Genomic DNA, 19,073 nt, shown 5'->3' with positions numbered 1-19,073 from the left:
CAAGCTGCTTACCTATTGCAGATGCAGTCTTCACAGCCTGGTGCAGGTCTACAATTTAGTTTCTGGTGTCCTTTGACAGCTCTTTGGTCTTGGCCATAGTGGTGTTTGGAGTGTGACTGTTTGAGGTTGTGGACAGGGGTCTTTTATACTGATAACGAGTTCAAAGAGGTGCCATTAATACAGTTAACAAGTGGAGGACAGAGGAGGCTCTTAAAGAAGAAGTTACAGGTCTGTGAGAGCCAGAAATCTTGTTTGTTTGTAGGTGACCAAATACTTATTTTACTGAGGAATTTACCAATTAATTCATTACAAATCCTATGATGTGATTTCCTGGATTCTTTCCCCCCATTCTGTCTCTCATAGTTGAAGTGTACCTAGGATGAAAATTACAGGCCTCTCATCTTTTTAAGTGGGAGAACTTGCACAATTGGTGGCTGACTAAATACTTTTTTGCCCCACTGTAATAATCACATGTCATTACATGCCCTAAAGGTTTGGCTTCCACTTCAAGTGTTCCAAAGAACTAAGGGTTGTTACATGTTTCTATTTAGATGCTTTTATTTTTCAAAGACTGAAAGCAGTGGAAAGGAGAAAGGTTGTTGCCAAATGTCTTTGTAACTTTCCAGAACTAACAATTTGTTGGTAATGCAGCCTTTTCCAGAATCTTCCCGCCCTGGTGAATTGGTGTAAACAAACTCCTCTCAATCGACACTGTTCAAGGTCGATTCCTTATTATTTGAAAATGTTATTTAACTTTTTACACACAAAACAATGCTAGTTCTTCACCACCTCTTAAGTTAGTATTTTCGTTCCTGTTCCCAATTTATACTGCTTTGATATTAAGTAGCATCTTGCCCTACCTTCAAAAGTATTTGACAAAAACAAAGATTTATAAATGAGCGATAAATTAACTATTCAGATTCATATCTCATGTAAAGCCTTTTATAGTCACAATTTATGGAGCATCCATAGGGTCATAGGCCCATCTGTCCCAGTAGTGTGGAGTTAAAGCCCACTTCTCCCACTGGTGGCTCTCCATCTGTTCTGACCTTTAGTGGGCAGCGGTAGAGGCTGTGACTGCAGCAGCGCCATGCTGTCGGATAAAGCTGAGGAGAAGTCCTGTATTTTTAGCTGATGCATTTAATAATGGTGCCTCTTTTTAGATGACTTATCATACTTACATGGCAAGAGGCTTGTCAGGCTGTGTTCATTGAAAATCTAAAATAAATGTGTCACACTGATGAGGTGATGTGAACAATTGGTTACAATTGGTTACATTTAATAAGGTAGCATTATTGAAAGTCATTTAAAATGAACAACCTTATTAAGTTATCTGAAAGCTAATTACTTCTAGGGTTTCACAGTCATCAAGTAGATATGTTTCCATGAGACGAATTCACATCAATGGGGAAACAGAGATGGCAATTTGTGTGTACTTCAAGCTAAGCCATAGTCGTGTGTGTGTTGGCCTAAAACCCTGTCTCTAAGCTCCAATGTGGAGTAGTTTGGGTGATAAATCAATACTGTAGTTACTAATTACAATCTTTATACTTACCATGTTTTTGCTGCTTGAAGCCTGCCTGCCTTTGCTGAATTAAAATGGCGTGTTCTTTTTTCACTGAAGACCTTGACCTCACCTTGTTGTTCTTAGCTCAAGTGTAAGTAAGGTGTGGACGTGAAGTAGCAGGTTTCAGGTAACTGAATATCTGCAAACATTCAGTGCCTAACTGTAAAACTGTTCTTTAGAAAGCTTTTTAGACCTTCTCTCTCTTTACATAATGTGTCTCTACTTGTTGCAGCTCTGCTGCTTGTTCAGCTTAAATAAGTGATTTCATTTATGGCAGGTTTATTTCCATGGTGGAATTGTATAGTGATAAAATCCAGATAGGATGATACCTGTTAACATCGTCTTAACCTCTACTAACATTTACACTCTTACTTAAATATCACATACATTTTGAGTCAACTATTGTCATAATCTGGTTCTCTGCCTTTGTGGGTATGCATGTCAACTTTGGACTAAAGTACCTATTCACATGAGAAATACTACAAAAATAGCAGTCACCTTGTGTTAACTATTTATATATTGAACTACCAGAAAACATGTCCACATCGTGTCAAATACAGTAATGGCGCATTTCCACTACAGCGCCGTGTAAGCGTGCTGTGCCATGCCCGGCCCGTTTTTTAGCGGGTACTTTTTCACAGTTTTTCTGGCTCTCAAAAATTGAGGTTCTTTCCGGGCTAACAACCGGGCTGAATATGCTAAACTAGTGAGAGAATCGCTGGCAACAACAACACAATGAACATATTTGACCGTGATTTAATTGTAATACACGTTTCAAAATGATGCCGAAGTAACAACATACTGATATCGGTTAGTAAAAACCATGAATTAATGCTTTGACAAGTCTGCAGACAGACGGCAGGCGAAAAACCTTTTTAAATGTGTGTTTTCTGAATGGAGATCGGCTAAGCTAACGTTGTATATGCTCCGACCGTCCACACTCACAACAACGGCCTATACAGACATAAATAAACCAGTGACTGTATTCGCCATGACACAGACAGTCTGTGGTTTGTACTTGTTTAACTTTTGTCTAGTTCCTGAACAGATATGAGGAGCTGTGAGCTCTGAGTGCTAACAGCTAATGGCTGATGTTGGTTTTGTGTTTCGCATTGAAGATGAGGTCACGGCTCCGCCTACACTGCGTTACTATAGTTACTACCCCAGTTCCTAAACTGTCATGGAAACGCAACATAAAGTGAGCCTGGCCTACCAAGGCCTAACTATACCGTACTAAGCCGTGCGAGGCCCTGCAGTGGAAATGCGCCATAAGTAACTCCATCCTGCTGTTGATCCCATTGATCAAAATGTCTGCTCCACTAAAGGCTGAGATAACGGTCAGAACCTCGTCAATATTTCTTATCTTTTCCATAAAGCCCACTGCGCTAAATGGACCTCTGTTGATCCGAGTCAGCGAGCTAGATGCTATTGTTGCAGGGAACTGTTTGTTTTTATGTTTGTTTGTTTTTTTCCCTCACAAGATCAGCGATGGTAGCAGCAAGTGATTTAGTGTGTGTTGTTGCACAGTGGACAGGGGCCATCAACAACAACAAGGAGAGAGAGCTGCTCCTTTGTGTCATTTAGCAGATTCACTGAGTCAGAGACGAGATGGACATGTTCCCTTCACTCATTTGTCTCTTTGGCCTGAAATCTTAATCCAAAGTGTTCTTTCAGCACAACATGAAGAGCAGGTTTGGTTTTCTCGAAGGGATAGTCCGAGCTAATTGGATTGATGTAAAGTGTGAGGATTTGCAGCTGAACTCTGCTCCTAAACTGGTTGGTTTATCTTGGTAGTCTCTCAAAGGAAGAGGTGTATTTACTATTTAGTGATTCTTTGTACACTCATTGGAATCAAACGTTACTTCTCTGCTACCTCTCAACCGGATTTTTCAAAGATGTTGTTTGGAGCAGTGTTTTCCCCTCCCTCCCCCCCCTATTACGTACCTCCTCACCACCACTCCCTCCATACTTGTATTAGCAGCACTGGTGGGAGTGCAATAAAACCAAGACAAAGCAAGCAGAAATGCAGAGCAACAGCTGTAGTTCAGCTCTTAATGAGCCTGCAGGGCAGAAGCTCTCTGTTTAACACGAAGCGTTTGACTCCTCAGTTTATTTTTTCACCATTTCCTATGCCGAGTTGTTAAATCTCAGTCTTCTTTCACTGCTTGCATTGCTTTTAGGCACAGTAATGATAGATTAGACCATGTAGAAGCTTTTTATTTATTATTTTCCCTTCTCTTTCTCTAATTAATGAAAAAATACTGTGGAGTAGGCATCGGACCCTCGCCACCCTTTACCCCCCACCCTTCCCTCAGGAAATGTTTACACACACACAGCGACTCTGCACAATAACACTTTTCCAAGGACACAGTGTTCACTGGAACACACTCACTGTTCTGCACACATTTACAAGACTGCACTCTCACAACCTGTCAGGAGAGGCCTTTGGGTTAAATCTACAGTACTGTGTCCAGAATCCTCTTTTTAGAGAGAAGCACATATTCGGGTAAATGAAGTGGCACTTGATTGCAACAGAGTTTCAGGAGTTAAGTACTGCATTTGCTTCCAACAAAATCCTGGAAGCTTGCTCACATTTTAGAAAACCATATTATTAAAACCACCACAGCAAGTAATTAACAGGTTTCAAAAAGTATCCTTTTTCAAACCTGAGGCAGACAGTCGAATCATATTTCAGTCCTGAACCTGCATCATTTCATATATCTTGTCACTGAACGCAGCAGTCACCATGTCCTCATGTAACCTGTTAATTGTGTTCTTATGTTTGTTTGTGTACACTCGGTAAGAGCAAACTCCTGCTGCAAAACAAGACTGGTTTCCATTTGAGTGGCTCTTTGGTCCTGGTCTCAAAGCAACTGGAAGAGTTGATGTGGCTGTTCTCATCTCATTCATGTGGCACTGACTCGCCCTTTAATTACATTAAGTCACGTTTACGCTTACACCATTACTGCAGAATCATCTCTCGCAGTATTTTCATCCACAGTCTGACGTGCGGTTAATAGAGATGCTGAATTTATAACTCAGTTGATCAGACATGAGTGGCTGCTCATGCAGAACTGCCTCTTTGACCCACCATATAAACTTACAGACAAAATAGACAAACATAAAGACTTACAGATGCAAGCATCCAAATGTACAGTCTGTTCTGCCACTACCTGGTGCAGATGGGTGGGTGATGAACTTGTGTGAAACTTACGGAGGACACTGTTGGAGACGAGATGGAGGCAACTGAAAGTGGAGCGGACAAATTGTCACCTTGGTGAGAGGAACCAAAATGCTGACTGCTGCAAAAGTCATATTCACACACACACTAGCCCTATGTGTACAGTCAGTACTGTAGTACAGTCTAAGCATAGGACAGTGTCTGTCTGTCAGCATGTACTGCTTACCCTGAATTTCTTAATATGTCCTTATTCACAGCTTAAACTAGGTCTGGGATAATGTATAGCATCCCATTTGTGTTAATGTAATTTGATGTACTGACTCAGGCAGCACAATTTATCGTTTCAGCGATGGCTTTGCGATGTGTGCATGCGCAATAGTAACGTCCCAGGCTGCGCAATGTCAACGTTTTTGCTGCCTGGTTTTATAAATGACTTACTGTCTTAGGTGGGCTTGTACCAGCCTCATAATCAGCTTTGTATGAAGAACTTAAACTTCTAAATTGTAAGGGTAGATGTCTGAGTGCGGTTTTCAGGATCCTTTCTCTGTGATCACATTTCTGTTCAGTTTTGCGTTGCTATAGGTCGGCTGGGAAAGGCCTGTGGTGAAGGTGGTGCGCTGCCTCGGCTATGAGTTTCACAGCAACCCTGACCCCACCCTACCACTGATGTTTCCCTTCTTTCTTCTTTGATTCTTTCGTTATATTTCTCTCCCCAAGTGCCTCACTTCATTTCCCAGCAGAGTCTCTCAGCCAGAACAGTGGGGCTGAATGTTGCCCAGTCATCTGACTGGAGTTAGCCCTGCAACAGTCTGGGAAGGCAGCGCCAGCTGACCCACTCACACACCAAGAACAATACCTCCTTTGCTTACTTAAGTAGGGGAGCCCTTAAGAGAGTGCTCCCAGGACCATTTTGTGTTGCAGTCCTAGACTTCATAATGTTGATCATATGCAAGAGTCAGGGGGGTTGATCTGCAGGATAAGCTCCAGAGCTGAAACACAGTCCATTTCAGATGCTTCGTTTGTTTTCAGATTTTGTTATTGATATGGGGTGTACTGTTTGCACGGGATGTGAACTGCAGAGCACACAAATAAATAAGTACCAGTTAAACTGATGATAAGAAAACATGCAGCAGTAAGTGATGTGAGAATAAAAACCTTTTGCATGTATTACAGGGTCATATTGCAACCTTGGTGCTTGTAAAGTCCCCATATTATTAAAGAAAGCTGACTCTTAAGCTGTCAAACATAGTTAAATTGAGTTATTAACTTTAATGCATGCAAGCACTGTGCAGCTTAATATATTAATATACTAACCTCACACTTTCGTAACATTTCCACTGTTTCTCGTGTGAGCATGGGTTGTTTTCTCAAATAAACAAAGCAATAAAAGCAATCCTAACTTGTTTTCTATGTTTCCATGTTTTGCAGCTCAGAATGTGACGGTGGAGGAGATCCTCTCTTCCTACAAACAAGCCTGTCAGAAACTCAACTGTAAACCCATATCCAAAGTGCTCAAACAGATACAGGTGAGCTGCAAGCCAACACAAAACACAGATGAAAAGATGTATCGGGGCAATCACAAAGACACTCGCACAACATTTATAACACAAGCAAAAGTGTTAATGTCTTCATCTCCTATATCTCTTAGCAAAGTGGAAAATCCTGCACGTTCTCCAGCTGCTGAGCTCCTACTTTTTACCCCTTTTCTACTCCAGATTGATGTGGCTTATTCCCTTTTTACTTCGCCGATCGTCGCTGCTAACGGGAGATCATAATGTGTTCAAACGTTTCCACTAACCCTAAGGTCCCCCTGCTGATAACTAGGGATGCTCCGATCGCCAATTTTGGGGTCGACGATCGCCGGAATCAGTATCGGCCGATACTGATCGCCGATCTGATCGAGTGGGCGGGGCCTATGGGGATCTTCCATTTAAAGTGATGTTTAAAACTCAGTTCATGGGGCTCAGTTCATGGGGCTCATTCACTGGCGCTTCCACAAACAACAACCAACATAATTATTACATTCAAATGAAGTACATTATTCAAGTTTACTTTAACTTTGGATAATATCACGGGAGAAATGAGCGGAAGCCCTCTCTCTCTCTCTCCTGACAGCCTGTCAGTATCCGTTAGGGTTGGGAACCGAAACTCGGTTCCAGGTGAGAACCGATAAGAAAATGCCGGGTACCGGGTACCCATACAAAATACACAATTTCGGTTCTGCTTAACGGTTCCTAAACACGGTAGACCCTGTATTCCAGCAGGTCCGTCTGCGCCGCGGTGACCCGGTGGAATACAGGGCGGCTCGGTTCGCTGACGGCCGGCACCGCCCTTAATTTTTTTAAACGGCATCATGTAAGTTGCGCTGACAGGCGACAGAGGTCTACAGTTGCCCCGCAGCGAGGCTCCCCCCGCCCTCCTGTAGACGACTCACGAGCTCAGCCACTTCATAACACCAAAGATGGGTCGCGGTAAACGCTCTGAAGTGAGGCTCCACTACACTAAAAAAGAAAAAGACAAGGCGCAGTGTAATGCCTGTTAATAGCTTGCCACAGGCATAGCTCAGTTCAAATAAAGCACAGCTATTGTGCAATACATTTGTATTGCATGTATATTTTTTATTTGTAACAATTTCAGTTAAAGCTTAAAAGAATAAAGATATTTTTGTTATCTAAACGTTTGACCTCTTTCTTTTATAATTTTGGAATCGAAACGGGGAATCGATAAGAACCGGAATCGATAAGCAGAACCGGAATCGGAATCGATACATTTCAAACGATACCCATCCCTAGTATCCGTCTCATGCAGCTTACTGATCCAGTAATGAGTGACCCGACAGTGAAGAGTAAATATATGTATAACTAGTTTAGCTAGTTCCAGAGGTAGGTAAAATAGCTAAGTGTGTTAGGTCTAACTCTTAGTGTGTGTTTCGCTCCGCTCACCGGTCCATCGCAGTGGGTGGAGCTGCAGGATTTCTGCATACCGCTATTTTATTGTCATTTTCGGACACCTTAAAATACTGCCAGACTAGTGAAGCCATTTTGGCGAGCTAGTTTTGCCGCGCACAGAGAAAAGTGTCATGTATTTTACGTCATAATTGTACGTCATGCGATCAGCTCTCACGATCGGCATTTTTAGAGAGCACCGATCGATCGGCAGAGAGTGAGTATCGGCCGATATCGAACTAGCATCCCTAGTTCTGACCTTTAGTGGGCGGATCGGAGCATCCCTACTGGTAACCAAGCAGGCAAATTAAATTGTTTTGCAAAAGCCATTTCAGAGAATTAACACTTATCGTGTATTGACAGAGCTGTAGACATGGGGGCGTGCTGCTCACATCAAGCAACATCAAGTTCACTGACTGACAACCTTAGCTGGAGTTTAGCTGAAGTGTGTCCTGACTAATTTTCTGCCTCTCAATGTCTAGACTCTAGAGCAGGGTTGGGGAACCTCCGGCCCCCGGGCTGTATACGGCCCGCGAGACAATTTGTTACGGCCCTCGAGGTAATTTATAAACACACGCAAAAAAGAAAAAAAATAGTGAAATCTAGACCGCAAAAAAATTAAACAAGCGAGTGCCTGTTTTTCCTGGCCAAGGTCAGGGTTCTTGAACACAACACGAGCCTAACGTGTCTTCACGTGGTATATGTCTCGTCTGACAGGGGTGCAGTTCTGACGGAGAGCACAAGAACGTGGCTCCGGCACTTCAGAAATTGCAGTACCCATAAGGAGCCGTACACATGCCGCAGTTTTTGAGTGGCTGTGTCTTTAGTTGAAAGCCCAGTGGCGATCTGTTCATCTGTCATACTGATCATACAGTCAATAACTTTGTTGTTATTAGCATCTGGTTAGCTAGCTATGCTAACGAATATAAGAAGCTTTTTCTCCAACCAGTGAGGTAAAGGCACATCTTTATATGATCATTATAGAACAAGAGAATAAAGTAAACAGGTATAAAATACTATATGACAGTAAAAAAAAGTTGTTATTAATAAACAAGAATACAGTTTGAAAGGGGAGTGATTTGTAAAATATCCATAAATAAAAATAAATCTGTTTACAGTTCTGTTTCATCTGGGTGTTGAGAGATTATCCATAGATCTCCTAATGTTGCTCTCAAAGTGCACCAGATTGATGCTTTTAACTTCCCGCAAAGCATGCCCCCGGACCCCACTAGAGGTGTGTGTGTGTGTGTGTGTGTGTGTGTGTGTGTGTGTGTGTGTGTGTGTGTGTGTGTGTGTGTGTGTGTGTGTGTGTGTGTGTGTGTGTGTGTGTGTGTGTGTGTGTGTGTGTGTGTGTGTGTGTGTGTGTGTGTGTGTGTGTGTGTGTGTGTGTGTGTGTGTGTGTGTGTGTGTGTGTGTGTGTGTGTGTGTGTGTGTGTGTGTGTGTGTGTGTGTGTGTGTGTGTGTGTGTGTGTCCACATGGATAGGAAACTAAATATTTTTGCACACATCTTGTGTCCATATATTTCTGTTTTAGTGGTCATGCTACAACCGTGCATGCATGCGTGCGCGAGTCATGGTAAGATATCTGGATTAAGAGGTTGCGTTTTCTTTGCACCGCATGAAAGAAAGGCAAAATTAATCTGTGATTTTAGTATTTTTAAGCAGAGGTCAATAACTTGTATGCGGCCCTCGGAGGATATTGTAAAAATTGAAATGGCCCTTGAGAGGAAAAAGGTTCCCCACCCCTGCTCTAGAGTGTACAAGCTGGGCAAAGTCCAAACCTCTGAAGTGCGAATAACTACGTATATCACAAAGCTGTACAACATGTATGATAATAGATACTAGTCCAGTTGAGTCAGCATTGTGCAGCTGGCTGGAAACTGTACGGAAGTCCTGGTAAAGCCAACAATAACAACAATAAGTTGTAGAGTTATTACAACTGCTGTAATTGAAAACGATTTTTATTTGTGAGGTTGGTTATTACTACACCCTAAACCTTTGCTTCTGGTGAGGAAAGCACTTTAAAGGCAAGTAATGTGGTTTGAAGGCACGACATGATGCACCATGGCATGACTCTGGTCAGGTGCTACGATAGTATCCAGTGGAGGTGAGCCTAGAGTGGTTGTTACTCCCAACAGACAGATGAGTGTTTCATGTCTTTTTTTTACTTCTCTTGTCGGTTAGCCGGCACAGTCATGTGTCTCTTAATCCCTCAAGCAGTTCTTCAAAACCAGTGGGGGAAGCCTCAGGGCTGTTTCTTTGTACCCCTTCCAAACGTGTGCTTTTGTATGTCCTTTATCTGTATTGTGATTATTAATATGTTCAAATGCTAACTTTTTCAAGCTTTTTTGTCACGTAAAGCAGAATGACAACCTAAAACTGTCCACTTGTTGTTACCCACTTTTAATGATGTTGGTAACCTGATGCTAGAGGATGGTCCATGTTTTGTATATATATAAGAGAGTTTTAGTAGAGTTTTCTTGAAGCAATGGGAGCAAGTTTCCTGTTTTTTGTGGCCAGACGGAGACAAGCCATGTGAGACAGACAATATTTCAAATGCTTGTCGGGTGCATGACCTCAAGGTATACTGTCCATAACTTAAAACTACCGCTTGAATTAAGTACTGCAATCATATAAAGATGTGCCTTTACCTCACTGGTTGTAGAAAAAGCTTCTTATATTCGTTAGCATAGCTAGCTAACCAGATGCTAATAAAAACAAAGTTATTGACTGTATGATCAGTATGACAGATGAGCAGATCGCCACCGGGCTTTCAGCTAAAGACACAGCCACGCAAAAACTGCGGCATGTGTACGGAGCGGCGTTCTGGTGCTCTCCGTCAGCGCTACATCCCTGTCAGACGAGACATATACCATGTTAGGCTCGTGTTGTGTTCAAGGAACCTGTCCTTGGCCAGGAAAAACAGGCACTCGCTTGTTTCATTCTTTTGCGGTCTAGATTTCTTTAATTTTTTTCTTTTTTGCGTGTGTTTATAAATGACCTCGAGGGCCGTACCAAATGGTCTAAAGTGTCAAAAGAAATAACAATCTGTTCAAATGAAAGCCTCTGTCTAAAAAAGATTTTATTATCAATCAATCAATCAATCAATCAATCAATGTTTATTTATATAGCCCAATATCACAAATGTTACATTTGTCTCAGTGGTCTTCACAGTGTGTACAGAATATCAGTATGACAATATGACACCCTCTGTCCTTAGACCCTCACATCGTACAAGGAAAAACTTCCGAAGAAAACCCAGTTTAAAGGGAAAAATGGGAGAAACCTCAGGGAGAGCAACAGAGGAGGGATCCCTCTCCCAGGACGGACAGACGTGCAATAGATGCCGTGTGTAAATTGAAAAGATAATACATTTGCAACATAGGTAGTCCAAATGTTTGGAAATGCATGTGTGTATTAGGAAGATGAATCCACGAGGATATCCATCCAATTAAATAAATACCCCAGTGATTCTGTAAATGTAATGTACATATATTCGATAATCAGAATTGTGTTTATGTAAACCGATAGCTGCCTGTTATCTGCTGGTATTTGTGTTTGAACATCCCGTTAACCAATTCCCCTCTAGTCAGATGGAGGAGTGGCAGTGCTTCTCTTCTGATGTACATTTGCTGCATCACACACTCTTAAACCCCTTAACTGGGCCTCTCCACTGGAGATCTGCACATGTGCACCTGCAGGTGTGTGTCCATGTGTGTGAGGGGATGTTGAAGGGAACACATTTGTGATCCGAGAGAGACTCCGCATGAAGTCTCCACACGCCTGGTCAGCTGAGAGAAAGAAGTCTCAGTTACTTGTGGAAAAGCACAAGAGGCTGTGATGCTTGGTGATTGCTCATGTTTGCTCATGTCTGGCTTCCGTCCATCCCTCGCTGCCTCTGTAGTCTTCTGGTCCACTGCTGCCCCCTCTCATGTCTGCGTGCTTAGTCATCCTTGCGTTCTTCTAAGCCACATAAACAAGCCAGTCAGACCAAATGGCTGACCAGTGTGAGGGGGGTTTAGCTCCGCCTTTTACAGTTTTTTTTCCTCTACACTAAATACTTTCTTTATTAAGTCCAACTGCGCTGTACGTGTGGCAGTGTTCCAGGGGCCCAATAGGTTATGTACATTTCTGGTAGTTTGTTTGTGTTTCTGTGTGTTTTTATAAGGGTCACTATTTAGAAGCTGCATGTTGAATGCCTGCTCCGCAGTTACTCCCAACAGTCTTAAGACCCGGACACTTGGTAGCCTTGTGTCACATTTCTGCTGCAGCAATTCCCTCAGGGACAAGTGGTTTCCCTGTTATGCAATGACTCACACGCAGCCCATGTGCACGCTTTATTCCTCTAAATGTCCCGGAACTTGCTCCCTCTATCGTGGCTCATCTGGAAGGAGGTAGTTTTGTTTTGCAGAGAGTATACTGTAACTCTATGCAAAATGTGTTAATATATTTAGCTGTGCATGAACATTTTGAGACTTGTCAACATCCACATTCTGCAGAGTCTCCTGCTTTTATTATGGCATTCAAGCAGTGAGACATATTAACATTTTCATTAGAGACACAATGTGAAGGTCATGCAGGCTGCATCTATATTAAGCAAGTGGACCCTTTGATGTCGTCTAGACAGACTGATAAACCATTTCTAAGGCAAGCAGCTAAAATTGTGTTTTCAATGTGTTGCACTCAACTGCGAAAGGCATTTTTAGAAGTGTTTTGGTCCACTTTGTGCATCTCCAAGAACAGACATGTTCATTTAATTGAGATTGGAATTTGTTGCTTCATGTCTATTTTGATGGGTTTGATGAATCTTAATCTGCACATTTCCTAAATATTCCTATTTAAGAATGTTTTGAATTTATTAGCCATATATGCAATAATTGATCAAAGCTCCCAGTTTGTCTAAAGTTGTTGGTTTCTTCTTGTGGAGCCACAATAAAACAAGTTTGGTTTATGACATTTCTACTGTCAGTTAGCCTGATGGAGGCAGGTTAGCCTGATGGAGGCAGGTTAGCCTGATGGAGGCAGGTTAGCCTGATGGAGGCAGGTTAGCCTGATGGAGGCAGGTTAGCCTGCTGCTGCTGACAGATGTCTGAGACCGGCAGTTACAACCAATCGTGACGGAGTCCGTGTGGATTAGATGATAGAACGCTGATGCACCACTGAATGAATGAATTGTACTTTTTACAAATTGGCATTGAATGTTAACTTGTCTCTTTAATTAGAAATTGTGAGGTGTTAGTAGATTGTACCTTCAGACAGAGCCAGGATAGCTTGTTCCCGTCTTTGTGATGATCTAAAAATCAAACTGACATTAACACAACATTAGACTTTCTATCTAACTCGTTCTCTCTATGGTTGTAAGGTAGGACCTTTTAAAGGAGACCTTTTAAGGGGCGTGGATTATGGAAAGGCCTGCTCATACATTTGGACAAAAGCTCAGTATACTAGAGGTGGGACCAAGTCATTGTTTTTCAAGTCCAAGTCAAGTCTCAAGTCAGGATGGGCAAGTTCAAGTCAAGTCCAAGTCCTAAACTTTGACAAAACGAGTCATAAACAAGTCATTATGTGTTTTTCACCAAATGTAATGACATCGATCAACAGAATATACTTAATAATCAAACTGCTCTTTATTAGTCACATTAATAATTTAATAATCCATTTTCTCTCTGCTGGTAAAGTAACGTGTTTTTTTCTATTTTAAGAGGGATCAGTAAGTTAAGGCTACCGTGACGGTTTGATTCAGAAGGAGTTTAATGTATACGATCCCTGATGTTGAGGTGACCAGAATGTTTATTTCCACTGTGTACAACATGTTGTAAGGGACCCACAATCTATCTTTAAGCCAGGGATAATGTGCAGCCAGGAAAAGAACACCTGAATCTAGATCCCTCTGCAGGTGGTACTTTAACTATATTTTGATGCCATTACTTTTCTACTTTTACTTGTAACATTTTGAATGCAGGACTTTTTATTGTAACCGAGTATTCCTACACTCTGGTGCTTTTGTACTCAAGTACAAGATCTGAACTTCTCCCACCTCTGACAGTAAATCCTGAGTGATTATAAAAAAAAAAAGGTAACCAAAAAAGGTTATTTTCATTTTACAAATCCTGCACTCAGCTTTGCTATCTCCAATATCATTGAAATGCAGCCAGATGCTGCTTCTTTTTTCGGTTTTCGCTAATTTCTTGACTTTTTCCAATCCGTCTCCCCGTCGCTCTGTGCAGCTGGCCTGTACCACTACACCTTCTGTGCCCCCCACCCTTCTTTCACATAATGGTATGATCCTAGTGTGTCCTCGCATATGATTGGCCGCTTGGTGGCCCAGCTAAATAAAGTCCCGCCCCTGCCTGCAAGGATTCTCAGCAAGAGTAGAAGCGGCTGAAGATTCTGCTCTCCCAGACGGAAGTCTTTTCTTCTAGTGGCAGCTCGCGATCGGCATGTTGGAGACCTCTGAATTAAATGATCAAGTCACCTCAAGTCAGACGGCTCAAGTCCAAGTCAAGTCCCGAGTCATTGGTGTTCAAGTCCAAGTCGAGTCGCAAGTGTTTTGTGATTTTGTCGAGTCTCAAGTCATCAAATTGGTGACTCGATTCTAACTCGAGTCCAAGTCATGTGACTCGAGTCCACACCTCTGCAGTATACACTGTACAGTGTGAGAAAAAGTTTTTACAGAGTACTTGTCCATGGACAAGTGAGTTTGGCAATTTACTTGTCCGAATACATTTTTCACTTGTCCAGAATGGACAAAAATGTGGGGCCACTGGAATCTTCTTCTTCGCCATCGTATTTTACATTTTCCTACGGTTTTTACGACACCGCTAACGTAAGTGAGCGGTAAGCTTTTAATGCATCACACATAGGGTTGGGTATCGTTTGGATTTTAACAATTCCGGTTCTGCTTTTCGATTCCGGTTATTTTTGTTTCTCGATTCCGGTTCTTTGAGAGGGTAAAAATAAGTCCCATGACAAACTGGGAGAAAAATATATTTATGAAAACATTAAGTAAAATCTGTATTCCTATTTACAAATCACTTCATACTGTTTAATTTCTTTCGGTTATTGAATACAATTATATAAAAATAATCTCTGCATTGTTTAGTTAGTTCTAAGTGGTGCAGTTTGAGAATGTACAGTTGGCCCAGTCTCCTCTGATGTTACACTGCAACCTGCCTGTGAGACAGAGTCCAACCACACATGTCCAACACATAGGACATATAATAATAATAATAATAATAATAATAATAATGACACATTAGATGTATAGCCTAGAGGCCTAGCGCTTTTCTACAACTCAAAGATGCTTGCACGCTTACACATGTCCTGCAATCAGGGCCGCTATTATTAATAGAAGTTGTTTATTTGCATTAATTATATTTTAATTTTTTTGAGAATAGTATTTGGCAGGAAATGCAGACGTATTCACCTGTAAACGCATACTGAACGACATACATGCACAACCATTTACCTCACTGCATACAAAAGTGTTGATAATAATAATAAACAGGAATTATATTTATATTATTATATTAGCCTACTTTGTTTCGAAGAAAAAAAAAAAGTTAACTCCTGTCGGTTGGGGGGGGGGCCTCATCTCACAATGTCACTTGGGGCCCCAAGTTGGCCAGGGGCGGCCCTGCCTGCAATACACATGCTGCAGCTGCTCACTGTTTGTAAAAGTAAATAAATAGTATTTTCATTTCAATAATGTACTTTCTATACCCTGCTTCATAAACAATACTGACATCCCTGTGCTCCTCCGAGTCTGGGGGTCCGGGAATGTGAGGACAGGGCGAGGACACAGACAGGGAGGCTACTTCATAAAGGAAATGGCGGGCAATATTAACAACATAGGAGTTAAAACGCTTAATAACCTTCATTATGTGTTAGAGAAAGAACATAAGAAAGTTTGACAAAGATTAGGCTGTTAAACGGGCAGAAAGAGTGTGTGTAGAAAGAGAGAGAAAGACGCTGAGCTGCACCGCGCAGCGATCAGCTGATACGGAGCATAGAGAGAGAGAGAGAGCTGCGGTCCGCGGGGCTCGGCCTCGCCTCCTGTCCTCACAACTCTTATTAATCCCGGTACCGGACAATTGTTATTTGTTCCCACCCCGCTCCGCCCCGCCCCCGTCTAACTGTACAGAAAGCGGCGAGATGCATTTCCTTAGGAATCGACAAGCAGAACCGAAACTAACATTTCTAAACGAACAATGGCGGGCACGTACAATTTGCGAATGAGTTCTGCCTTTTGTAAACTGAATGTATCAATAATTTGTCAATAAATCAGGCCGAAAAGCGTCACTTGTCCGCCGGACAAGTCAATTGAAGGATCTACTTGTCCGATATTGTAAATAACACGTCCCGGACGGTGGGACGTGTACTTTTTCGCACACTGCTGTACGATTTAAGCCTTGAGAAAAGGTCAGAAATGGTTTGAAATCGTACAGTCTATGCCAAGCTTAAACTGTACAGTCACAGGAAGTTATGTCATCCATTTCCACCTGTGTTTTCTATACACCCCGAGTATATCACGTTTCTTTATTGACTTCAGGCTAAGGAAATTGGTTTTGAAGCAGCTTATTTAACTATAACAAACTTGATCAAGTAAAAAACTGAAGAAAACAGTGAAGATGTATAACATAGAAGCACAGAATCTAAAGAACAAGGTCAGAACAGTTGCTTGATGGTGTCCACCACCCACAATAGGCACACACACACACACATACCACCACTTGTGCAGAGGCACACAATGCGTCATGCACTATTTTGGGTTTTGTCAGGGAGGCATTTACACTGATAAGTCATTCTCACTGACAGATGCTCCAATCAAACAAAGACTGCTTGCTGTGAAATTTCCTAAAATGTGCGTCAGGATGTATTGACATATTCAACACCATCTGGTTAATGACGAACATCCAGAGTTTTTGATTAAACCATATTTCACAGAAGGTAGTGAGAAAACACTGGAGAAATGTTCCATTTATGGTTTCTCATGTAATGCTTCCGAGAGTGAATGATTCAGTCGGTTTCATAGATGAATTATCTTCATGACTACTACAGTCGGTTACATTTAGTATCATAGTGTTTCCTGCTCAGTGTAATAAGAAGCTTTTGAAATGTTTCATCACACAGCATGATCATGTTTTTGAGCATTGTTGAGTCATGCAGGAGGCCATACAGGTCTATACAGCTGGACCCTCATCCGTATGTTCAGACACGCACAGACTAGGGATGGCAGTCTGGCACGAGGGCAGAGGTTATCGGGTTCATGCTGAATGCGCCGGGCAGTGGACTAGAGAGAGGGATTTGCTGGTACATAGTTTTTAGAGCAGCACTCTATGTTGTTGGGCTGGTTGCATGTTTTACCAGGACAAGAGGCGAAATATCTTTCTGTGGTGTCAGAGTACATGACAGGATACATGTCATGGTCAAGTTGAACACACATGCTCATTGGCATAAGATAGTTGAGGTGCTTTAAGGCCAGATGCTTGTCTTTGCACTAAAAGTTTATCTTAGATCTGTGTTTAAGCCCCAGCACTAATGCATTTCCTCCTGTGTGATGTGAAAGTTTCAACACGTGAAAAGTTTGCTTACTTTGAGTGATACACAAACTCAACTCGTACTGACACTGCTTCTTTTTGTTTCTGCAGGAACTGAAAGACCTGACTCAGCGCAATGAATGCTTGGATCTAAAAGGTAAGCGCTAATACATCAGCTTGACTTTAAATTCAACTTGTGGGAATCAACAGATACCAAGACATCTTTTTACTAAATTGGGAGATTCACTTTATCAATGTATGTCTTTAGGTGAGAAGCTGGACTACAAAGCATGTGAGTCTCTGGAGGAGATTTTGAAGAGGGTCCAGTTTAAAGTGATAGACCTGGAGCAGACCAACCTGGAAGAAGATGTAAGAAGATCCTGTCTTTGAAAACTGTCTCCATCCCATTCCCGTCCTTCATCTTCCTCAGTGCAGCTAGCATACTTCCATCTTTCATCGATAACTCACACCTTTTCTCTCTGTCTTCTGTTTCTGCCCCCGGTCGCATGCTGATCCTCTTTTTCACTCTGTACTGGCAGGATGTCGGGTGTTTGCCATGGCTTTTCTGATTACTCCAGATGTCCACTTGTGTAAACACCATTAGGGACGTTTGGGCTGTTGACACGCACAGACAGACAGACACAGTGTGGGGCAGAGGGACACAGGCCTTGGCTACTTCCTTTCACACAAAGCTCCAAATACACATGACGCACAGACAGGGGCTCTGCTTTAAACCAGTGCCACATAGGATACGTTTCTTTAGGGTAGGAAGGGTCACTTTAATGACTGCTCATTATTCTATTCCTGGCAAAGAAATGTCAGTACTTTCACCCGTTTGCTGCAGAACTCATTCAGGCCCTCATTTCCTGCAGCTTGTTAGCTTGTAGCTTTAGTTATAATTGTTATCAAAGGATAATTTGGTCAGCTGCCACATTGCCTTGAAACTGTCATATAGGTGTTTCCTAATTTTTACAGGAAAGTTAATAACGTTTTTTTCTTTTCTTTGCCATGTACCAGGATACACACTGCAGATGGTATTCTACTATTTCACTTATAAATGTTTAGTTGTGGTTTCAAGCCACGTGTTCTCTACTTGTGTTAGACTTGAGATGGATGGCTGGATGTGTATATGGTTTATCTGGTATAGTCCAGCCTCAGAACATGGGATGGACAAATATAGCACCCCGTCGAGGTGAATTTATGTCCGGCTTTGCACAGTCGCATGCAGGTACATTTTATTGTGTAATTATACTCCACTTGCAACCAATCACTAGAGAATTGAAGTGTCGGAAGTCTTAATTGGTTTCATTATATATTACTTATTTACATATACTTTTTTCAACACAATCCAGAGCTTCACATAATCTCAACAAATGCAGAGTGACGTATGCACTTGTTTCCACCAACATGAAGCTCTGCCCCGGAAATATACATGAATGAGATAATTGAGCCAGTGACTGAGTCATCATAGAACAGTCTGACAAGTGTCTCCCTTCGGGCTCAGTTTGAATTAAACTCTGAAAGGAGAAGAGGAATTTATGGGGAAAATGAGTCATGAGAGATAGAAGACGAATCAAATGGGAAAGCGAGAAGATGGGAGTGACAGACATACAGTGTGATTTGGCAGAGCAACAGTAACAGCGTCTTGTTGGGAATGATATGGGAGGATGAAAGCAAGAGAAATAGCTTTGAAGATATGTTTTAAGAAGCTTAAGGGAGCATTAACACAGACTGTCCTTTATTTGGCTGGTTGTGACTAATCTTCTCCCACCCTTTAGATAAACACACTTGTGTATAGTCTCCAAGTGTACACACACAAAAGGGAAAGGTTATGAGACGCA

General features: G+C 41.9%; 1 protein-coding gene across 1 annotated transcript in view; it reads left to right on the top strand.

Moving 5' to 3' along the window:
• The window catches only part of ppp1r37 (protein phosphatase 1, regulatory subunit 37), a 46,697-nt gene that overhangs the window by 16,961 nt on the left and 10,663 nt on the right, over positions 1–19,073 (top strand). Inside the window, exons 2-4 of the mRNA XM_034097081.1 lie at positions 6,177–6,274; positions 17,344–17,389; positions 17,501–17,601. Of these exons, the coding sequence (XP_033952972.1) occupies positions 6,177–6,274; positions 17,344–17,389; positions 17,501–17,601 (245 nt within the window). The remainder of the gene's footprint in view (positions 1–6,176; positions 6,275–17,343; positions 17,390–17,500; positions 17,602–19,073) is intronic.

Source organism: Pseudochaenichthys georgianus, chromosome 13, assembly GCF_902827115.2.
Source record: "Pseudochaenichthys georgianus chromosome 13, fPseGeo1.2, whole genome shotgun sequence".
Taxonomy (NCBI): domain Eukaryota; kingdom Metazoa; phylum Chordata; class Actinopteri; order Perciformes; family Channichthyidae; genus Pseudochaenichthys; species Pseudochaenichthys georgianus.
This window is presented reverse-complemented; position numbering and strand designations above follow the sequence as displayed.